General features: G+C 31.1%; 1 protein-coding gene across 1 annotated transcript; it reads left to right on the forward strand.

Annotated features, from left to right (window-relative positions):
- Window positions 1–6,056: 6,056 nt before the first annotated feature.
- LOC135139474 (choline transporter-like protein 1) lies at window positions 6,057–16,658 on the forward strand. The gene is made up of 12 exons (XM_064069715.1): window positions 6,057–6,456; window positions 14,338–14,460; window positions 14,651–14,793; window positions 14,839–15,013; window positions 15,065–15,128; window positions 15,180–15,288; window positions 15,335–15,539; window positions 15,588–15,820; window positions 15,870–16,099; window positions 16,149–16,315; window positions 16,370–16,456; window positions 16,508–16,658. Exons 1-12 carry the CDS (start codon window positions 6,421–6,423, stop codon window positions 16,649–16,651), a joined length of 1,716 nt encoding a protein of 571 aa, XP_063925785.1. The 5' UTR covers window positions 6,057–6,420; the 3' UTR covers window positions 16,652–16,658.
- The last annotated feature ends 2,173 nt before the right edge of the window (window positions 16,659–18,831 follow it).

Genomic DNA, 18,831 nt, shown 5'->3' on the forward strand with positions numbered 1-18,831 from the left:
TTTTAGGTTAGTTAAATGATTTTTTTTATGTGAGGGGTTTAAATGTGCGCAGAACCGGCACCTCCGCCAAAATTAATTATAAGTATAAGCGATGAATTTTCGTATAAGTCAAAATGAACAGTTGTTGGATAAATAATATGAGTATTAAAAGCATAAATCAAAGATTAAATTTGCGCTCACAGTTTTTAATGCAGATTATTTTGCGGATTTTTAGGCAACTTTCCAAAAATCCCAATTTTTTAATACCGCATCATATAAATCTTTTTACCTTTTTTCGAGTCCTGGAGTTATCTAAAAATAGTAATTTTCAATGAGGATTTTTCGCAACTTTTCAAAAGTTTAAATTTTATAATATGAATTTTTGGATCGCTTTTCGAGATATTAAAAAAAGTCACTTGCAAAAGGAATTTGTCGAATATCGAGAACCATCGACACTTGATATTTTTCAAATCAGCTGGTCGAATTTTTCGAAAATCTTGATCGACAATATCTCAGAATCTTTTCAAAAATCTGAATTGTTTAATACCGTTCCGGAATAATTTTTAAATTGAATTTTGTATCCCATAATTTCTTGGGAATTTTTTAGCAACTTTTAAATTTCGATTTTTCATTATGATTTTTTTATTGTTTTGCCAGCTCCCAAGATATTAAAAATCTCAGTTTCAAATCGAATTTTTCGAAATTCTTGAGTCCGGGAGCACTGATAATTTATGTTTTTCGAATCACCTCCTCGAGATATATATCCCAGGATTTTTTGAGAATTTTTTGGCGACTTTTTACAAATTTTTTTATTATTCAGTACGTATGAATATTTTTATCGTGCCTGAAGCTCTCGAGATATTAGAAAAAACATTATCGTGGAGATTTACTTCTCAGAATTTTTTTATCATTTTCTTGTCACCTTTTCTAAATTCTCGATTTCTCAATACCTCTCCCCGAGAAATTCCAATAATTTCATTTTCAAATAGATTTTTTCGAAAATCTAGACATGGTATCATTAACACCTCTGCTCGATTTTTTGCTTGAATTTTTTATTTAGTTCCTTCAGTTTTTCGATTTGCAATTTTTCGAGTTTTCAAGTTTAAAATCTTCAGTTTTCCAAATTTTGATTTTTTCAATTTTTATATCTTTAAATTTTTCCGTTTTCTATTTTCGTTATTTTTTCAGTTATTCGATTTTTCAGTCTTTCGAATTTATTTTTTATTTATTTCTCTAGTTTTCTATTTTTAATTTCTCTTTTGGACTTTTCCATTTTTGGCAAATCATACACCCTCTAAGAAGATAGAGGGCGGGTGGGCGGGGCTAGCACTTGCCAAGATAAGATTGGTAACTTTTCAAAAATCAGTTTTTCAATAGTATTTTTTCGAACTGTCGTCTTATTAAAAAAAAATCATTTTCAAATCGAATATTTCGAAAATCTTGTTTGGGACCATTAACACTTTGTTTTTTGGATCAGCTTTTCGAAATCTATTTCAAAGAATATTTTGAGGATTTTTGGCAAGTTGTCAAAAATTTCAATTTTTAATATGAATTAATTTACATCGTTTTTCGAGATATTAAAAAAATATCGCTTTCAAAAGGAATTTTTCGGGAACCATTCACACCTTATATTTTTCAAATTAGCTGGTCGAAATCTATATCAAAGAATTTTGTGAGGATTTTCTGGCAACTTTTTAATACCGCTGTATGAATTTTTTGGTCGTTTTTCACGGTTTCGAGATACTGAAAAAATTTAAAACGAATTTTTCGAAAATCCTGATTGACAGTTTATGTTTTTCGAATCATTTCGTCGATATCTGTGTTAATTCTCAGAATCTTTTGGGTATTTTTGTCAACTTTTCAAAAATCTCAAATATTTAATACCGTCCCGTAATCATTTTTACATCGAATTTTTTGAAAGTCTTAACCCAGAATTTTTTGGAAACTTTTCAAAAATTTCGATTTTTCAATATGAATTTTTTTTAAATCTTGATTTAGAAATATTAACACTTTGGATTTTTCGAATCAGAGCGTCGAAATTTAATTCCTACAATCTTTTGGCAACTTTTCAAAAAAATGATTTTTTTTATTGCTTTTTCAGCTCGCAAGATGTTAAAAATGGCAGTTTCAAATCGAGTTTTTAGAAATTCTTGGATCTGGTACCATTGACAATTTATGCTTTTCGAATCAGCCCGTTGAGATCTGTATCCTAGAATTTTTTGGAATTTTTTTAATGTCTCATGTCTCGAACTCTCGAGGTATTAAAACAAAAACGTTTTCATACAGAATGTTTCGAAAATCTTGGTCCGGGAGTATTGACAATTTATGTTTTTCAAATCAGCTTGTCGAGATTTATAACCCAGAATTTTTTTATCATTTTCTTGTCACCTTTTCTAAAATCTCGATTTTTCAATATCTCTCCCCGAGAAATTCCAATAATCTTATTTTCAAATAGAATTTTTCGAAAATCTGGACATGGGATCATTCGATCGATTTTTTGCGTGAATTTTTCATTTTGTTTCTTCAGTTTTTCGATTTGCAATTTTTCGAGTTTTCAACTTTAAAATCTTCGGTTTTCCGACTTTTGATTTTTTCAATTTTTATATTTTAAAATTTTTCCGTTTTTTATTTTCGTTATTTTTTCACTTATTCGATTTTTCAGTGTTTAGATTTTATTTTTTTGTTTTTTCAATTTTAATTTTTTCAGTTTACTATTGGATGTTTCAGGTTCAGATTTTGCGATTTTTCCATTTACAATTTCTTGAGTTTTCAATTTTGAATTTCTCATTTTTTGACTTTATTAAGAGTAGTCACTGGAATGAAGAGGGGGTCGCTGGGCGGGGCTACTCCTTGCTTATAAGACTCTTTAGAGTACCTAAACTCACACATTAAAAAAAGACATTTGGGGCCCCCAAGAAGGTTTTACATTTTCAACAAAGACATTTGGAACTCCCGAGAAGGTTTCACATTAAAAAAAAAAAATTGTCGCCCCCGAGAAGGTTATATATTTTTAAAAAAGACAGTTGGAACTTCCCAGAAGGTTTAACATTAAAAAAAAACATTTGTTGGTTTAAAAAATTGGTCGAACATTATTTCGACAGAACTTCCCTCGCCTCGATTTTTTGCTTGAATTTTTCAATTCTTCAATTTTTCTTTTTTTTTTCAGTTTTTCTATTTGCAATTTTTCGAGTTTTCAAGTTTAAAATTTTCAATTTTGCAGCTTCTGATTTTTTCAATTTTTATATTTTTAAATTTTTCGGTTTGTTATTTGTGTTATTTTTTCACTTATTCGATTTTTCAGTGTTTCGATTTTATTTTTTTCAGTTTCTCGTTTCCTTTATTTTTCGATTTGCAATTTTTCAATTTTTCAATTTTTCATTTTTTTTTTCCATTTTTAAGATATGCGAATCTTCGAGTTTTCATTTTTAAATTTTTCAGTTTTTGAATTTTCCAACTATTGGATGTTTCAGTTTTCAGATTTTGCAATTTTTCCTTTCGCAATTTCTCGAGTTTTCAATTTTTAATTTCTCACATTTTGGATTTTTCTATTTTTCTTTTTATAATTTTCAATTTCTAATTTTTTTGTTAGTACTTGCTTGATAAGACTTATTTTGGCGAATCACATACCTTCTAAGAAAATAGAGGGCGGGTGGGCGGGCCTACTACATGCTAAGATAAAACGAATTTTAGCAAATCACATATCCTGTAAGAAAATATAGGGTGGGTGGGTGGGCTAGTACTTGCCAAGATAAGATTGGTAACTTTTCAAAAATCAGTTTTTCAATAGTATTTTTTCGAATTGTGTTCTTTAAAAAAAAAATAATTTTCAAATCGAATATTTCGAAAATCTTGTTTGCTCGTCGAGATATTATATCCCAGAATTTTTTTATTATTTTCTTGTTATCTTTTCTAAAATCTCGATTTTTCAATTCCCTCTCCCCGAGAAATTTGAATAATTCCATTTTCAAATAGGATTTTTGGAAAATCTTGACATGGGATCATTAACACTCATGCTTTTCGAATCAGCTCGTCGAGATCTATATTCCAGAATTTTTTGAGTATTTTTTGGCAACTTTTCAAAAATTTCGTGATTTGCTCATCTTGTCCCGTTTTTTTTCTTAAATCAATAATATATCTCAGAATTTTTTGAGGATTGCTAGCTATCTTTTCAAAAATTGCAATTTTTCTAATAGTTTCCCATCTGCATTTTTGTACCTTTTTCGGAGCTTTATCTAGTTATTTAAAAAAAATAATTGTCAAAGCGAATTTTTCGAAAATTTTGATCTGGAAACATTAACACTTTGTGTTTTTCGAATTAGCTCCTCAACATCTACATCCTCAAATTTTTGAAGATTTTTTGGTAACTTTTCAAAAATCAGTTTTTCAATAGTATTTTTTCGAACTGTCGTGTTATTAAAAAAAAATATTTTCAAATCGAAAATCTTATTTGGAAACCATTAATACTTTGTTTTTCGAATCAGCTTTTCGAAATCTACTTATTTCAAAGAATATTTTGAGGATTTTTGGCAACTTTTCAAAAATTTCATCTCTTCTCGTTTTTTTTTGAAACTAGTAACAAATCCCAGCATTTTTTGAGGATTGTTGGCTATCTTTTCAAAAAATTCAATTTTTCTAATACTTCCACATATGCATTTTTGACGTTTTATCGAACTTCCGAAAATATAAAAAAAATGACAAATCAAATTTTTGAAAATTTTGATGTGGAAACATTAACACTTTGTTTTTTCGAGGATTTTTTGGTAACTTTTCCAAAATCGGATTTTTTCAATAGTATTTTCTGACCTTTTTTTCGAACTTTCGTGTTATTTAAAAACAAAAAATCATTTTCAAAACAAATATTCCAAAAGTCTTGTTCGGTAATGCTTTAGGTTTTTCCAATCAGTTCTTCGAGATCTATTTCAAAGAATTTTTGAGAATTTTTATGGCAACTTTTCACGAAATTTAAATCTTTTGTTCCCCAGAATGTATTCTTTTATGATTTTTCAACCTTTTTTGATATTAAAAAATGTCATTTTTTAAATGTCAAGAGGATTTTTGGTAACTTTTCAAAAATTTCATCTCTTCTCGTTTTTTTTTTGTAAACCAGTAACAAATCTCAGCATTTTTTGAGGATTGCTGGCTATCTTTTCAAAAAATTCAATTTTTCTAATTCTTCCACATATGCATTTTTGACGTTTTATCGAACTTCCGAAAATATAAAAAAAAATGGCAAATCGAATTTTTGAAAATCTTGATGTGAAAACATTATCACTTTGTTTTTTCGAGGATATTTTGGTAACTTTTCCAAAATCGGATTTTTTCAATAATATTTTCTAACCTTTTTTCGAACTTTCGTGTTATTTAAAAACAAAAAATCATTTTCAAAACAAATATTCCGAAAATATTATTCGGGAATCCTTTAGGTTTTTCCAATCAGTTCTTCGAGATCTATTTCAAAGAATTTTTGAGAATTGTTTTGGCAATTTTTCAAAAAATGTAATTCTTTTGTTCCCCAGCATGAATTTTTTTATAATTTTTCGAGCACTCTTGATATTAAAAAATGTCATTTTCAAACCGAATTTTTCGAAAATCTTTGTCTGCAATCTTTGAGAATTTATGTGTTTTTAATCACCGCATCGAGGTCTTTTTTTTGAGCTTTTTCGAGCTTTAGAACTAAAAAATATCAGTTTTAAACCAATTGTTTGATCTTTTCTGAGCTTTAGAGGTATTTAAAAAAAAAACCTTTTTAGCAAATAAAATAAAAACTTGCTTCTTTCAATATTTTTTTCAAAGATTCTACACGGAGTGAAAACTCTTCAAAAAATCTTCCGCACCACGTGTTCAAACACGTGAACCCAAACAACAACCACATGTAAACCACTGATCGTATTCTTACACAACACCACGCCGCCTCGTCCCGCTATAAATAACCCAGATCTTTCTTCTATTATGTCGCACCCATGACCCAGTCTGGTCCAACCCAACAATAGGTCATAACTGGGGCATGACCCATGCCTCCATTACGCTCCCATGCAGTTCACCGGCGCAGTGTTCCCAAGACCTGGGCACCTCCAGGTCCCGCACTCCCCGGAACCCATTCCGATGCAAATAACTCAAACGCTCTGGACTTTCGTACTGTGACCTTCGTCAAACCGAATATGTTGAACTGATGTTGCGATTCAAAACCCAGAATATTTCCGCTGCGTACAGAACTGGCGCGAATTTGCCGATGTTTGTTGTGCTTTTTTACCACTTGTAGAGCGCACTCGCGGGTGTAAGCACACTACGTAGAGCTTTAGTGGTTTTTCGCGGTTTTTGTCTACAAGTGTGATAATTTTTTTTAGTGTTTTTTTTTTGTGTTTTGACGTAGTTTGTGGTTGTTTTTTTTTGGTTGTGTTGGAAGTGATGGTTTTTCGTATATTGTAGGGGAAAAGCGACATCATGGGGTCTTCGTCGAGTATTATGAGGCCTCAGGAGGTTAGTTCGGTTTTTTTCTGGTTATATAATCCGTTGGAGTATGCGGCTTTTACTAATGCCGAGTTGGGAGTGTTCCGCATTATTAATTTTACTACAAAAGATAGCGACGTCTGTTTTGGTGGCCTTGCAGCAGTGACTTCATGCATTATTTATAAAGGACACATTTCGTTTTGGAGTGGTTCTGGGATTTACTGTTAGAGCGTCTAATTATGATAGCGGAAGTAGTTAAAACCTGACGAGACTGTTTCCTGTTGCAATTTTGTGCAAAAATATTAGCAAAATATTTGGTTGCATTTTCCAGAAAAGACAACATTTTGAGAAAATTTTGTGTTTAAAAAGGTTATGTTTGGTTCAAAATTTTTGTATAGAAAGTAATTTCCCCGCATTTTTGACAGAAATGTTGAAATCTAACCTGAAAATTCTTGAAATAGATAGACGTCCACGTTCCACAACAACTTTTTTTTTGCAGATTTAGATCTCCAGAAGTTATTTTCGGCTTCATTTCGTCGAAAACTACTACCATTTTTCCAAAATCGCCCACGAAATTTGACAATTTTACACTCAATATTTCTAAAATATTGCTTCAGGAACATAAAGACGCTTTTGTCGATTTAGTACGTCGAGATCTACATCCCAGAATTTTCTTAGACAATATTTCAATATTTCCTCCGCTTTTATGAAAATTTCGCTCTTATTTTTCGGTAGATTTCGACCTCTCGATGCTATTTTCGATTTTATCTTTTCGAAAATTTCTACCAGAATCGTTCAAGGAAATTTTTAATGCATTTTATTAACGATACTAAAAGTGATTACGTGCGACAATTAAATATTAAGTACACATAGTCAGTAAGAAACCAACGTTAATTAAGACGTAATAAAAATCTTGGTAGAGGATTATTAACAATTTATGTTTTTAGAGTGAGCTCATCGAGATTCTTTTGAGGATTTTTAGGCAACCTTTCAAAAATCCCAATTTTTCAATATCGCGTCGTATGAATTTTTTGACCTTTTTTCGAGCCTTGGAGTTATCTAAAAATCAACTGCGCTTCAGTTCATTATTAGATTTTTTTTTATAATTATCCAAACAATTGAGTAGGTATAAATTATATTAATTACGATATCTTTAACTTTTGACGCGCAGTTTAGTTATTTTCAAACCGAATTTTTCGAAGATTTTGACTAGAAACCATCAACACTTTGTTTTTCGAATTCGCTCTTTTAGCAACCTTTCAAAAATTTAAATGTTTTAATTTGAATATTTTAATATGAATTTTTGGATTGATTTTTGAGATATTAAAAAAATGTCACTTTCGAAAGAAATTTTTCGACCATCTTCTTCCGGAACCATTGACACTTTATGTCTTTCAAATCAGCTGGTCGAAATCTATACCAAAGAATTTTGTAAGGATTTTTTAACATTTTAATTCCGCTGTATGGTTTTTTTGATCGTATTTTGAGGCTTTCGAAATACTGAAAAATGTCACCTTCGAACCGAATTTTTCAATAATCTTGATTGACAATTTATGTTTTTCGAATCAGCTTGTCGATATCTGTGAATATTTTAAGGATTTTTTGTCAACTTTTCAAAAATCTCAATTGCAATTGTTTACTACCGTCCCGTAACCATTTTTAAATCAAATTTTTTGAAAATCTCATATCCTAGAATTTTTTGAGAATGTTTTGGCAACTTTTCAAAAGTTTCGATTTTTGAATATGAATTTCTTTATTGTTTTTTCAGCTCGCAAGATATGCATTTTTTGACCTTTTTTGACCTTACGAGTTAAAAAAAATAATAATTTTCAAATCGAATTTTTCGAAAATTTTGATCTGGAAACAAAAGTTTTTCGAATTAGCTCGTCGATCAAAAATGTTTTATCTCCTTTTCAAGGTTCTTTGGAGAATCTCAACTCTAGAATACACGTGAGTTTTCCATAATAAAATTTTATGGTAATCGAATTTCAAACCGAATATTTCTAAAATATTCCCCAGGACCATTAACAGGCTATATTTTTGGAATCAGGACGTCGAGATCTATATCCTAGAATTTTTTGTAGATTTTTATATGACTTTTTCAAAAGCTCACTATTTTAATATTTCCTCCCCTCATGAAAATTTCGATCTTTTCTCGACCAGATTTGAAATTGATCTAAATATTTTTTTATGTAGATCTCTCCAGAAGTTATTTTCCGCTTCATTTCTTCGAAGGTTACTGCAAGTTTTCCAAAATCGTCCAACGAAATATGACAATTTTTCAAATTTCATGCTGAATATTTCGAAAATATTGCTTCAGGACCATGCCGAATCAGTGCGTCGAGATCTATATCCCAGAATTTTTTGTAGATTTTCAGACAACTTGTTCAAACGGCCATATTTTCAGTATTCCCTTCGCTTTTAGGAAAATTGCGGCCTTTTCTCGATTAAATTTCAAAATTACTTAAAGAGATTTTTCGAAAATTTCTAACAGAATCGTCTAATGAAATATTTAGTCCAAAAAAAACCACCAAGATTTTGAAATCGAATTTTTCTAAAATATTACGCTATATTTTTGGAATTTTTGGAATCAGTACGTCAAAATCTATATTCCAACATTTTTTGTTGACTTTTGGACAACTTTTTCAAAAGCAGTTTTTTCTTTGAAAATGGCCTTAATTAGTAATTTTTCTGTAGATTTTGACCCCTAGAAGTTATTTTCGGCTTTATTTCTTCAGAAACTCTTACCAGAATCGCCAAATGAAATTTTTAGTGTTAAATGAAGTTTTTAGTATTAAATAAAAAAAATATTTTCAAATCGAATATTTGTAAAATATCAGTATATCGAGATCTATTCCACAATTTTCAACAGAAGGCCATTTGGGTAGATACAGTGTCATACTAACAATAACAACACTGAATTTCCAAAGTTGATTTGATTGACCAATAAATAGATTGCCTCATTAATTAATTTTTTTGAGTTACCCAGTATAAGTAAAAGTAAAATCAATTTTTGGAAGTGGAAACGGATAAAATTTGATTAATGATTTAGCATGAGTACGATATCCTTAAAACATTTGCAAGATTTCAGAGCATTCAGATTTGTAGTTTCAAAATTAAATTCCAAAATGTTATAATACAAATTTCATTTTTCTATATCTACATCGCAGAATCTTCTGAGGATCTTTTTAAAAATCTCAATTTTTCTATACTCGACTTTGTATGAATTTTTTGGCCGTTTTCCGCGTCCGAGATATTTAAAAATTTCATTTTTAAACATGATTTTTTGAAAATCTTGATATGAGATTCTTAACACTTCACGTTTTTCCAAATAGCTCCTCGGAGATCTCTATCCCAGAATTTTTGAGGACTTTTTAAAAATTCCGATTTTTCATTATCCCCGTATGCATTTTTTCACCTTTTTACCATTTTTCGAACTCTCGTATTATTAAAAAAAAATTTTTTTCAAAGCAGATTTTTTGAAAATCTGTTTGGGAACCATTAAAACTTTGTGTTTTTCAAATCAGCCTGTATAATTTTTTGAGGTTTTTTGGCAACTTTTCAAAAATTTCAGTTTTTCATTACTCGTCCAAATGTATTTTTTGAGCTTTTTTCGAGCTTTTGAGTTTATTTAAAAAAACCTTTTCAAACGGATTTTTTTCTTTTTTCGAGTTTTCGAGGTATCAAAAAAAAGTTTTCAAACCAAATTTTTCGGAAATCTTGTTCGCGAACCATTAAACTTTGTGTTTTCAGAATTTTTTGAGGATTTTTCGGCAACTTTTAAAAATTTCAGTTTTGCAATACTCACATTGAATATAATATTTTTTGACGTTTTTTCGTGCTTCGAGTTATTTAGAAAAATATTTTAAAACGGATTTTTTTACTTCTTTCGAGTTTTCGAGTTATTAAAAAAAATTATCAAAGGGAATTCTTCGAAAATCTTGTTCGGGAACCATTAAAACACTGTGTTTTTCGAATCAACCTGTAGGGATCTACATACAAGAATTTTTTGAGGATTTTTGGCAACTTTTGAAACATTTCAGTTTTTTCAATACTCGTCCTATGTACTTTTTGACGTTTTTTCATGCTTTCGAGTTATTTAAAAAAAGATTTTCAAATGGATTTTTTCACTTTTAGTACTTCTAAAATTTGCTTCAGAACCATAAACACGCTATATTTGTAGAATCAGCACGTCGAGATCTAGATCTCAGAATTTTTCGTAGATTTTTAGACAACTTAACTCGATTAACTTTCAAAATTACCTAAACAGATTTTTCGGTAGATTACAACCTCTTGATGCTATTTTCGGTTTTATTTTTTCCAAAATTCCTACCAGAATCGTTCAATAAAATTTTTAGTCCAAAGAAATCGAATTGTTCGAAAAACGTAAAATATTGCTGTAGGACCATAAATACGCAGTACTCAATTTTTCAATACTCCCCTTTGTACGAATTTTTTGTTCATTTTCAGAGTTCGAGATGCTTAAAAAATTTCATTTTTAAACAGGATTTTTCGTAAATCTTGATATGAGTCTATTTATTAATACTTCATGTGTTTCGAAACAGTTCCTCGGACATCTATATCCCAGACTTTTTGAGGATTTTTAGGTACCTTTTTAGAAATCACAATTTTACAGTAACCCCGAATGCATTTTTTCACTTTTTTAACTTTTTTCAAATTCTCGTGCTATTAAAAAAGAACATTTTTAAAGCGAACTTTTCGACAATCTTTTTGCGAACCATTAAAACTTTGCGTTTTTCGAATCAGCCTGTAGGGATCTATTTCACAGAATTTTTTGAGGATTTTTTGGCAACTTTTCAAAAATTTCAGTTTTTCAATACTCGTCCGTATATATTTTTTGAGTTTTTATCGAGCTTTCCAGGTATTAAAAAGAAAAACATTTTCAAAACAAATTTTTGAAATTATTGTTCGGGAACCATGAAAAATTTTTGATGTTAGAATCAGCCTGTAGGGATCTATATACAAGAATTTTTTGAGGTATTTTCCGCAACTTTTAAAAATTTCAGTTTTTCAGTACTCCTCCTATGTGCTTTTTGACATTTTTTCATTCTTTCGAGTTATTTAAAAAAATATTTTAAAAAGAAATATTTTACTTCTTTCAAGTTTTCGAGGTATTAAAAAAAAATCATCAAAGGGCAATTTTCGAAAATTTTGTTCGGGAAGCATTAAAACTTTGTGTTTTTCGAATCAGCCTGTAGGGATCTACATACAAGAATTTTTTGAGGATTTTTTGGCAACTTTTGAAAAATTTCAGTTTTTTCAATACTAGTCCTATGTACTTTTTGACGTTTTTTCATGCTTTCGAGTTATTTAAAAAAATATTTTCAAATGGATTTTTTCACTTAGTATTTCTAAAATTTGCTTCAGAACCATAAACACGCTATACCTATTTGTAGAATCAGCACGTCGAGATCTAGATCCCAGAATTTTTTTTAGATTTTTGACAACTTTTTCAAAAGGCCAATTTTCCCTCCGTTTTTACCAAAATTTTGGTCTTCGCTCGATTAACTTTCAAAATTACCTAAAAAGATATTTCGGTAGATTACAACCTCTTGATGCTATTTTCGGTTTTATTTTTTCCAAAATTCCTACCAGAATCGTTCAATGAAGTGTTTAGTCCAAAGAAAACCAAGATTTTGAAATCGAATTGTTAGAAAAACGTAAAATATTGCTGTAGGACCATAAATACGCAGTACTCAATTTTTCAATATTCCCCTTTGTATGAATTTTTTGGTCGTTTTCGGAGTTCGAGATGTTAAAAAAAAATCACTTTTAAACAGGATTTTTCGAAAATCTTGATATAAGACTATTTATTAATACTTCATGTGTTTCGAAACAGTTCCTCAGAGATCTATATCCCAGAATTTTTGAGGATTTTTAAGCAACTTTTTAAAAATGCCAATTTTTCAGGAACTCCGTATAAATTTTTTCACCTTGTATTATTAAAAAAAAAAAAATTCAAAGCTAATTTTGCGAAAATCTTTTTGGGAACCACTAAAACTTTGTATTTTTCGAATTAACCTGTAAAATTTTTTGAAGAGTTTTTGTCAACTTCTCAAAAATTTCAGTTTTTCAATACTCGCCCGTGTGTATTTTTTGAGCTTTTTCAAGCTTTCGAGTTATCAAAAAAAAAACATTTTCAAACGGATTTTTTTCCTTTTTTCGAGCTTTCGAGTTATTAAAAAAACATTTTCAAAGCAAATTTTCAGAAAATCTTGTTCGGGAACCATTCAAACTTTGCGTTTTTCAAATCAGCCTCTAAGGATGTATGTACAAGTATTTTTTGAGGATTTTTCGGCAGCTTTTAAAAATTTTAGTTTTTTCAATACCTTTTCAATATGTATTTTTTGACGTTCTTTCTTGCTTTAGAGTCGTTTAAAAAAATATTTTCAAACGGATTTTTTTTACTTTTAATATTTCTAAAATTTGCTTCAGAACCATAAACATGCTATACCTATATGTCGAATCAGCACGTCGAGATCTAGATCCCGGAATTTTTTGTAGATTTTTAGACAAATTTTTCAAAAGACCAATTATTCAAATGTTCCTTCCGCTTTTATGAAAATTTCGCTCTTTTCTCGATTAACTTTCAAAATTACCTAAAGAGATTTGTCGGTAGATTTTTATCTCTCGATGTTATTTTCGGTTTTATTTTTTTGAAAATTTCTACCAGAACCGTCCAGTGAAATTTTTAGTCCAAAAAAAAGATTTTTAAATAGGATTTTTCTAAAATATTGCTCCAGAACACGTATGTTTTTGGAATTTTCTACATTCCAGATTTTTTGTTGATTTTTGGACAACTTTTTCAAAAGCAGTTTTCCAATATTCCCTGGGCTATTATGAAAATTTCGATTTTTTTCGGACCACCTTTGAAAATTTCCTCAATTAATTAATTTTCTGTAGATTTTGACTCCCAGAAGTTATTTCCGGCTTTATTTTTTCAAAAACTCCTACCAGAATCGCCAAATGAAGTTTTAGTGTTAAATAATTTTTAGTATTAAATGAAAAAACATTATTTTCAAACAGGATATTTCTAAAATCTACATTCCAGAATTTTCAACATTTTGGGTACTTATATTTTGCTTTTTTTTTCTTAACATACTTAATTTTCTTTTCACAACAAAAAACTTAAAACGTGTTTAAACAGGTAAAGTTTTCTAGAGAAATATCGATTTTGCAATTAGGCTCCACCCTTCCGTGTGTCAACGAATGAAAGTCAACGGGGCGGGGCTTAATCTTTGGCTTTCTTTTTTACTTGAGATATGTAGTTTTATTTGAGCCACACAATTACTTGAGAACATGTTTCATATGGTAATTTCTTGGAGAAAAATTAGGATTGCAATTAAGCTCCGCCCTCCGGCTCACGATGAATAAAATAATTCATCACAATTGAGTTAGGGTGGGTGGGCTTATATTTTTCTTTTTTCTTTTCTTAACATACGTATAATTTTTTTTTGTATTGATTTAATTTGATATTTTAAGAAATACCGATTCCAGAACCAGAAATATTGTCTTTGTAAAAACATTAAATACAAAATTCAGAAAGTACACCAAAATTAAGAACAAATTTCAACTATAAATAATCTTCCAAGTGTCCAAAAATTCGGCCCGAACGAAAATAGGAATTTTTATTACGTTATTCATTCCGATCGCTCTTCACAGCCAAACTTTCACCGATCTAGTTACTCACACTAATCTAAATTTGCTTTATAGGCTCAGACGGTCTTTAAATACCCTGTCTATTTTTAATGACCCATTCTTCGCCGCAGTGTTTACACTAAAAACTGCCGAAAAATATTACCTCACTACTTGTCAAACTTTAACCGGAACACAATGCCATCAATTAATTACTGCAATTTACAATGTTATTAACTAGCATTAATGTTTCAGCTCGTTGAGTTCAGGAAGCTGAACACTTCCATCGAAAACGTGGACGTGCCCGCACGACCGGAAAACAGGATTGTCACAGATAGGAAAGGATTCGCCATTTTTGGGGTTGCCATACTGATTCTGGTAAGGGAATTTCAGGAACTCAGTTCTCGTAATAATTGGATGACATTGACATTAAAACGAGACTATAAATAATGAGCTTCGTTATATGCGTCCTTGCTCATGTTAATAAATATGACGCTACTTTCTGAACAAAGTTTTTTGCACCATTTTGTTAATTATGTAATTGCGGATAGCTGTATTTATTTTGCAGATACCTTTTCTCATATACACCTTGGTCAAAGTAGATTCTAGACTCGCAATTTATGACACCGACAATTGTGGAAATTTCTGCGGACTCAAAAACCCTCTAATCGACGAAGTCCCTTGCTCTGGTCAAGATTTCACATCTCAGAAGTAAGTTGTCGTACTGTAGTTCACACTCTAAAGATTATCTTACAGACACGCGAATGAAAATGGCGAATGTGATTTGTTTGGTTTCGAAGACGAGTTAAACAAGTTGAGTGAAACCATCGATAAAGAGCTGAAAAAGACTTTTTCTGAGTTTTCCACAAAACAAACGAACGGAAAGTCGAATTACGAAAATGAAGAAAACTGGAGTATCTTTGATTCAACGGTATTTTAAATAGGTGTTTTTTTGTTAGTACTTATTCCAGACTGATTCTAGAGGGATTATCCGAGTAATGCAAGCGTTTGGTGGAGGTACGGCTTGTCGCTATTGTTTACAGTTGGTTAGAATTTTCTTAAATATTTTGTAATTTAAATTCGTGATTGTGGTACAGCTTTAGGGATCATCACACTGGTACTGCTGAGGTATGCCCCAGGTCCGTTTGTGTGGGCAATTTTGATTTTTTCGGTGCTGGTTCTAGTGGTTGCTACCGGATTTTTATGGTACGATTGTTCTGGCTTGTGGACTTTTCTTGATCCGTTTTTTTAGGGTTGCGTTCTTGCAAGGTAAACAAGACTGGCCAATGGAGACTCCAATTCCCCTGGGAGCGGTTATCGCTTGGACAATTTTCGCTGTCGTATTACTGATCATTTTTATAGTCATATTTAAGAGAATAGGTTTGGTTATTCAGCTATACAAAGAAACAACCAAAGTTTTGGCTGCCATGCCCCTAGTGGTGTTTTTCCCGATTTTCGTAAGTACCGCACTTAAAACCACTTTGGTATTAAAATCCAACTTTCAGATCGCATTCATCCAAATTATTATATTTATAGCTGCTATTGTTACGACTTTCTGGATGTTTTATTCCCGAAAACTGACAAGGCGCGGGGAAAATATGTACAAGTACGAATTGTCCGGGGTGGCGATTTTCACAATCATTTTCAATATAATCGTCACGAGTTGGGCTATGCGATTTGTGGCCGGGATTCAGTATATGACCATCTCGGGAGGCGTGGCACGGTGGTACTTTTCCAAGTAAGACGAATTTTAAAAGTGTGCCACCATTACGATTTTCGTGTTACAGAACCAAGGATCAGTTGAATTCTCCAGTCTGGTCTAGTTTCAAAGTTACCATGAAGTACCATCTCGGTACTATCGCATTCGGATCTTTCTTGATGACGCTGTTCGCCGTAGTGAAGCTACTTCTAAGAATGCTTTTCAGAAACGCGTGCTGCAGATGTTGCATGGATTTGTGTTGCAACAATGTGGAGGTGCTTCTGAAATTCTTGTCTGGAAATTCTTATATACAGACAGGTTAGAAAAATTGCGTGTGTATTATATCAAAATAACGTGTGTGTTTTAGCCATTCATGGACAGTCTTTTCTGAGATCCGCCAGACGAGCCACCAAACTACTTTTGACAAATATCGGCAACATTGTCGCTATAAACTGTGTTGGAGATTTTGTTTTGGCTGTAATAATAATGCTTGTCACTGTACTCGCCACAGCGATTTCCTTTGCCCTGTTTAAGGTAAATGCATATTTTTTTATACACTGACTTATTGTTTTGATTTTTTTTTTTCAGGATATTGGTCCAGTAGGAGGGAAAGCCGCAACCACCTGTTTTTTCATAAATGGTGTCATTATTTACGTGATATTTGGGACTTTCCAAGTGAGTTAACGTAACACAGTAGGACTATAAATAAGTTATCGATGTTTCCAGACCATCATCGACACTCTCTTCATATGCTTCTGTGAAGACTCGGTCATGAATGACGGGATATCGAGACCATACTATATGTCTCGGGGTCTGATGGAGTTTATGGAAAATTCGAAGAAGGGGCAAGCGCGACATACACAACACTAAAGTCTCACTGTACTACGAAATCCTACAAAAACTTCCTAAAAAGGAAATGCAAACTATTGTACTTACTCGAGCGTGTATTAAAGTTGAAATTACGAATACCCACTAATATATATATGGTATATGTACAAATTATATAAATTGTTCATTCTGCGGGATCGAAGCTATTTGTTAAAGCAATATCCGAATGATTTTAGGTTGTTATAATATTTGTGTATACGAATTGGCTGCTGTTCTAACCGGTGTATTAACTTTTAGGCGGCAGCTATATATTTTTTGATTCATTTATTTCCAGATCTACCTCGTCTCTGTTTAATAAACACGTACATGCATGTTTACGATTTAGGTGTATAGTTCAATGCACATTTCATATCTGACACTTGACACTACATTTTTTGACAAAGCCACCGCATTCGTTTTTTATATTTTGCATTAATGTTGTTAATGTTATTAATTTGTTTGTGTAGTTAGTTGTTTGTAAGCAAAACAAATTGAATTAATTAAGTTTGAACATGTTCAAGTATTATTTGATGCATTTGTAGATAGACAAGAATAAGCTTACAATATTTAGGTGTATGTTGTTTTGGTGTGTACAATAAAGCTTTTATACAACAAGTGTACGAATCACTATTTATTTCGCATGTACCTAGTGATATCGAGAATTTTATCAAGCGGATGTAATTCAAGTCTTTTTATTTAACAAGTCAAAATCTACGTCGGGTACAACATATTATCCGTTCACGATCTTTATATAGTAGGGTTGGCCATGAAAATCTAGTGAGTTTGTTGGTATTCGATGCAGAAGAATAAAAATTCCCTGAACTTTTATTGAAGGACTAGCTGACCCCGTGAACTTCGTTTCACCTACAATTTAATTTTGAATCTGCAAAATCGAATGGTTTGAAATCTTACAGATGTTTTAAACATATGATAAGCATAATAAATTTTTATTCAAAATATATTTACTTATCCCCTCCAAAAAATTGATGACGTCTGCCCAAAATTTTGCCAAATGAATCCTATCTAAAATGTCCAAAATAGGATGAGACTATACTTGTGATTTATCATTCCATTCATATTTTTTAGTTTTGCTTATGGGGGTGTCTCAAAAAAATTAATCACTGAGTCAATTTATTTTATTGATTGAATCAAGAATTGCAAGACTGAATTTTGAAATATTGCAGACGTTTGGAAGTTAATGTTTGACATGGTAGGTTTTCAATCAAAATATATCTGTTTATCAAACCCAAAAACTTGAAGACGTCATCTCAAGATTTTGTCGAATAAATCCTATCTAAAATATGGAAAATATCATCAGTATATTTTCGTAATTTATCATTGCATTCATATTTTTTAGATTTGCTTGTACAGTGACTCAAAAAAATATATGGATCAGTCAATTTATTTTAGTGAATAACTCAAGAGTTGCAAAAATGAATACTTTGAGATCTTGCAGACGTTTTAAAGTTACTGTAAGCATGGTAAATTGTTAAGAATATTTAATTATTGCCCCCAAAAAATTGATGGAATGGCTCACTCGATTTTCGCAGATTATTTTGGGAATACAATACAGTTATTTTTAGTATTACACTGCACGAATCCAAGGTGGTATATGTGTTGATCGTAAATGTTGATTAGGTCATCACAAAATTGTGTGAAGAAAAGACTCAACTCGAAAATGCTGAATATGTTTCATTATACTTTTGGTGCGAAGGAAGTTCTGTCGAAACAACGTTCGATCAATTTTTTGACAATGGTTGATATAAATAAAACTCAGTAGGTGCTCATACTCGAAATACGAAGTATCTACTCGAATATCAAATCAAAATATTTCTAGTTTTTCTAGATGATATTAATACTTCAGTAGGTAACAGTTGATGCTCAAGTAGCATCTCGATACAACAAAAAAGGACAACAGTGACAGTGTTCAACCATTAAAGCAAAAATCGAGTCACCAAAATATAAGTTAGTATGGGGTAGACACTTTGAGATGGGAATCTCTATGGCCAGTGTTAGAAAAAACGCACTGCACAATTTATGCATAAATAAAAGTTAATTACCTGAAAAGTTTTTGATATTCCTGCTCCTAATGTGTTTTTCAAACTGAATGTACCTTTTGACGACGTTCCACGTTCATGAAAGTGGCCATGTTTAGTTAAAATTCACTCTTACAATGATCTTAC

Source organism: Zophobas morio, unplaced genomic scaffold (genome assembly GCF_036711695.1).
Source record: "Zophobas morio isolate AGI-343-1 ecotype UQ-CSIRO unplaced genomic scaffold, CSIRO_AGI_Zmor_V1 ptg000031l, whole genome shotgun sequence".
In the NCBI taxonomy this organism is placed as follows: domain Eukaryota; kingdom Metazoa; phylum Arthropoda; class Insecta; order Coleoptera; family Tenebrionidae; genus Zophobas; species Zophobas morio.

Excerpts from the sequence above, each read along its gene's own strand:
- LOC135139474 (XM_064069715.1), top strand. The coding sequence starts at position 6,421 with ATGGGGTCTTCGTCGAGTATTATGAGGCCTCAGGAG. Across the intron at positions 15,540-15,587 it reads TGGTGTTTTTCCCGATTTTC|ATCGCATTCATCCAAATTAT; the intron begins GTAAGTACCGCA and ends TCCAACTTTCAG. Across the intron at positions 16,316-16,369 it reads TTTCCTTTGCCCTGTTTAAG|GATATTGGTCCAGTAGGAGG; the intron begins GTAAATGCATAT and ends TTTTTTTTTCAG.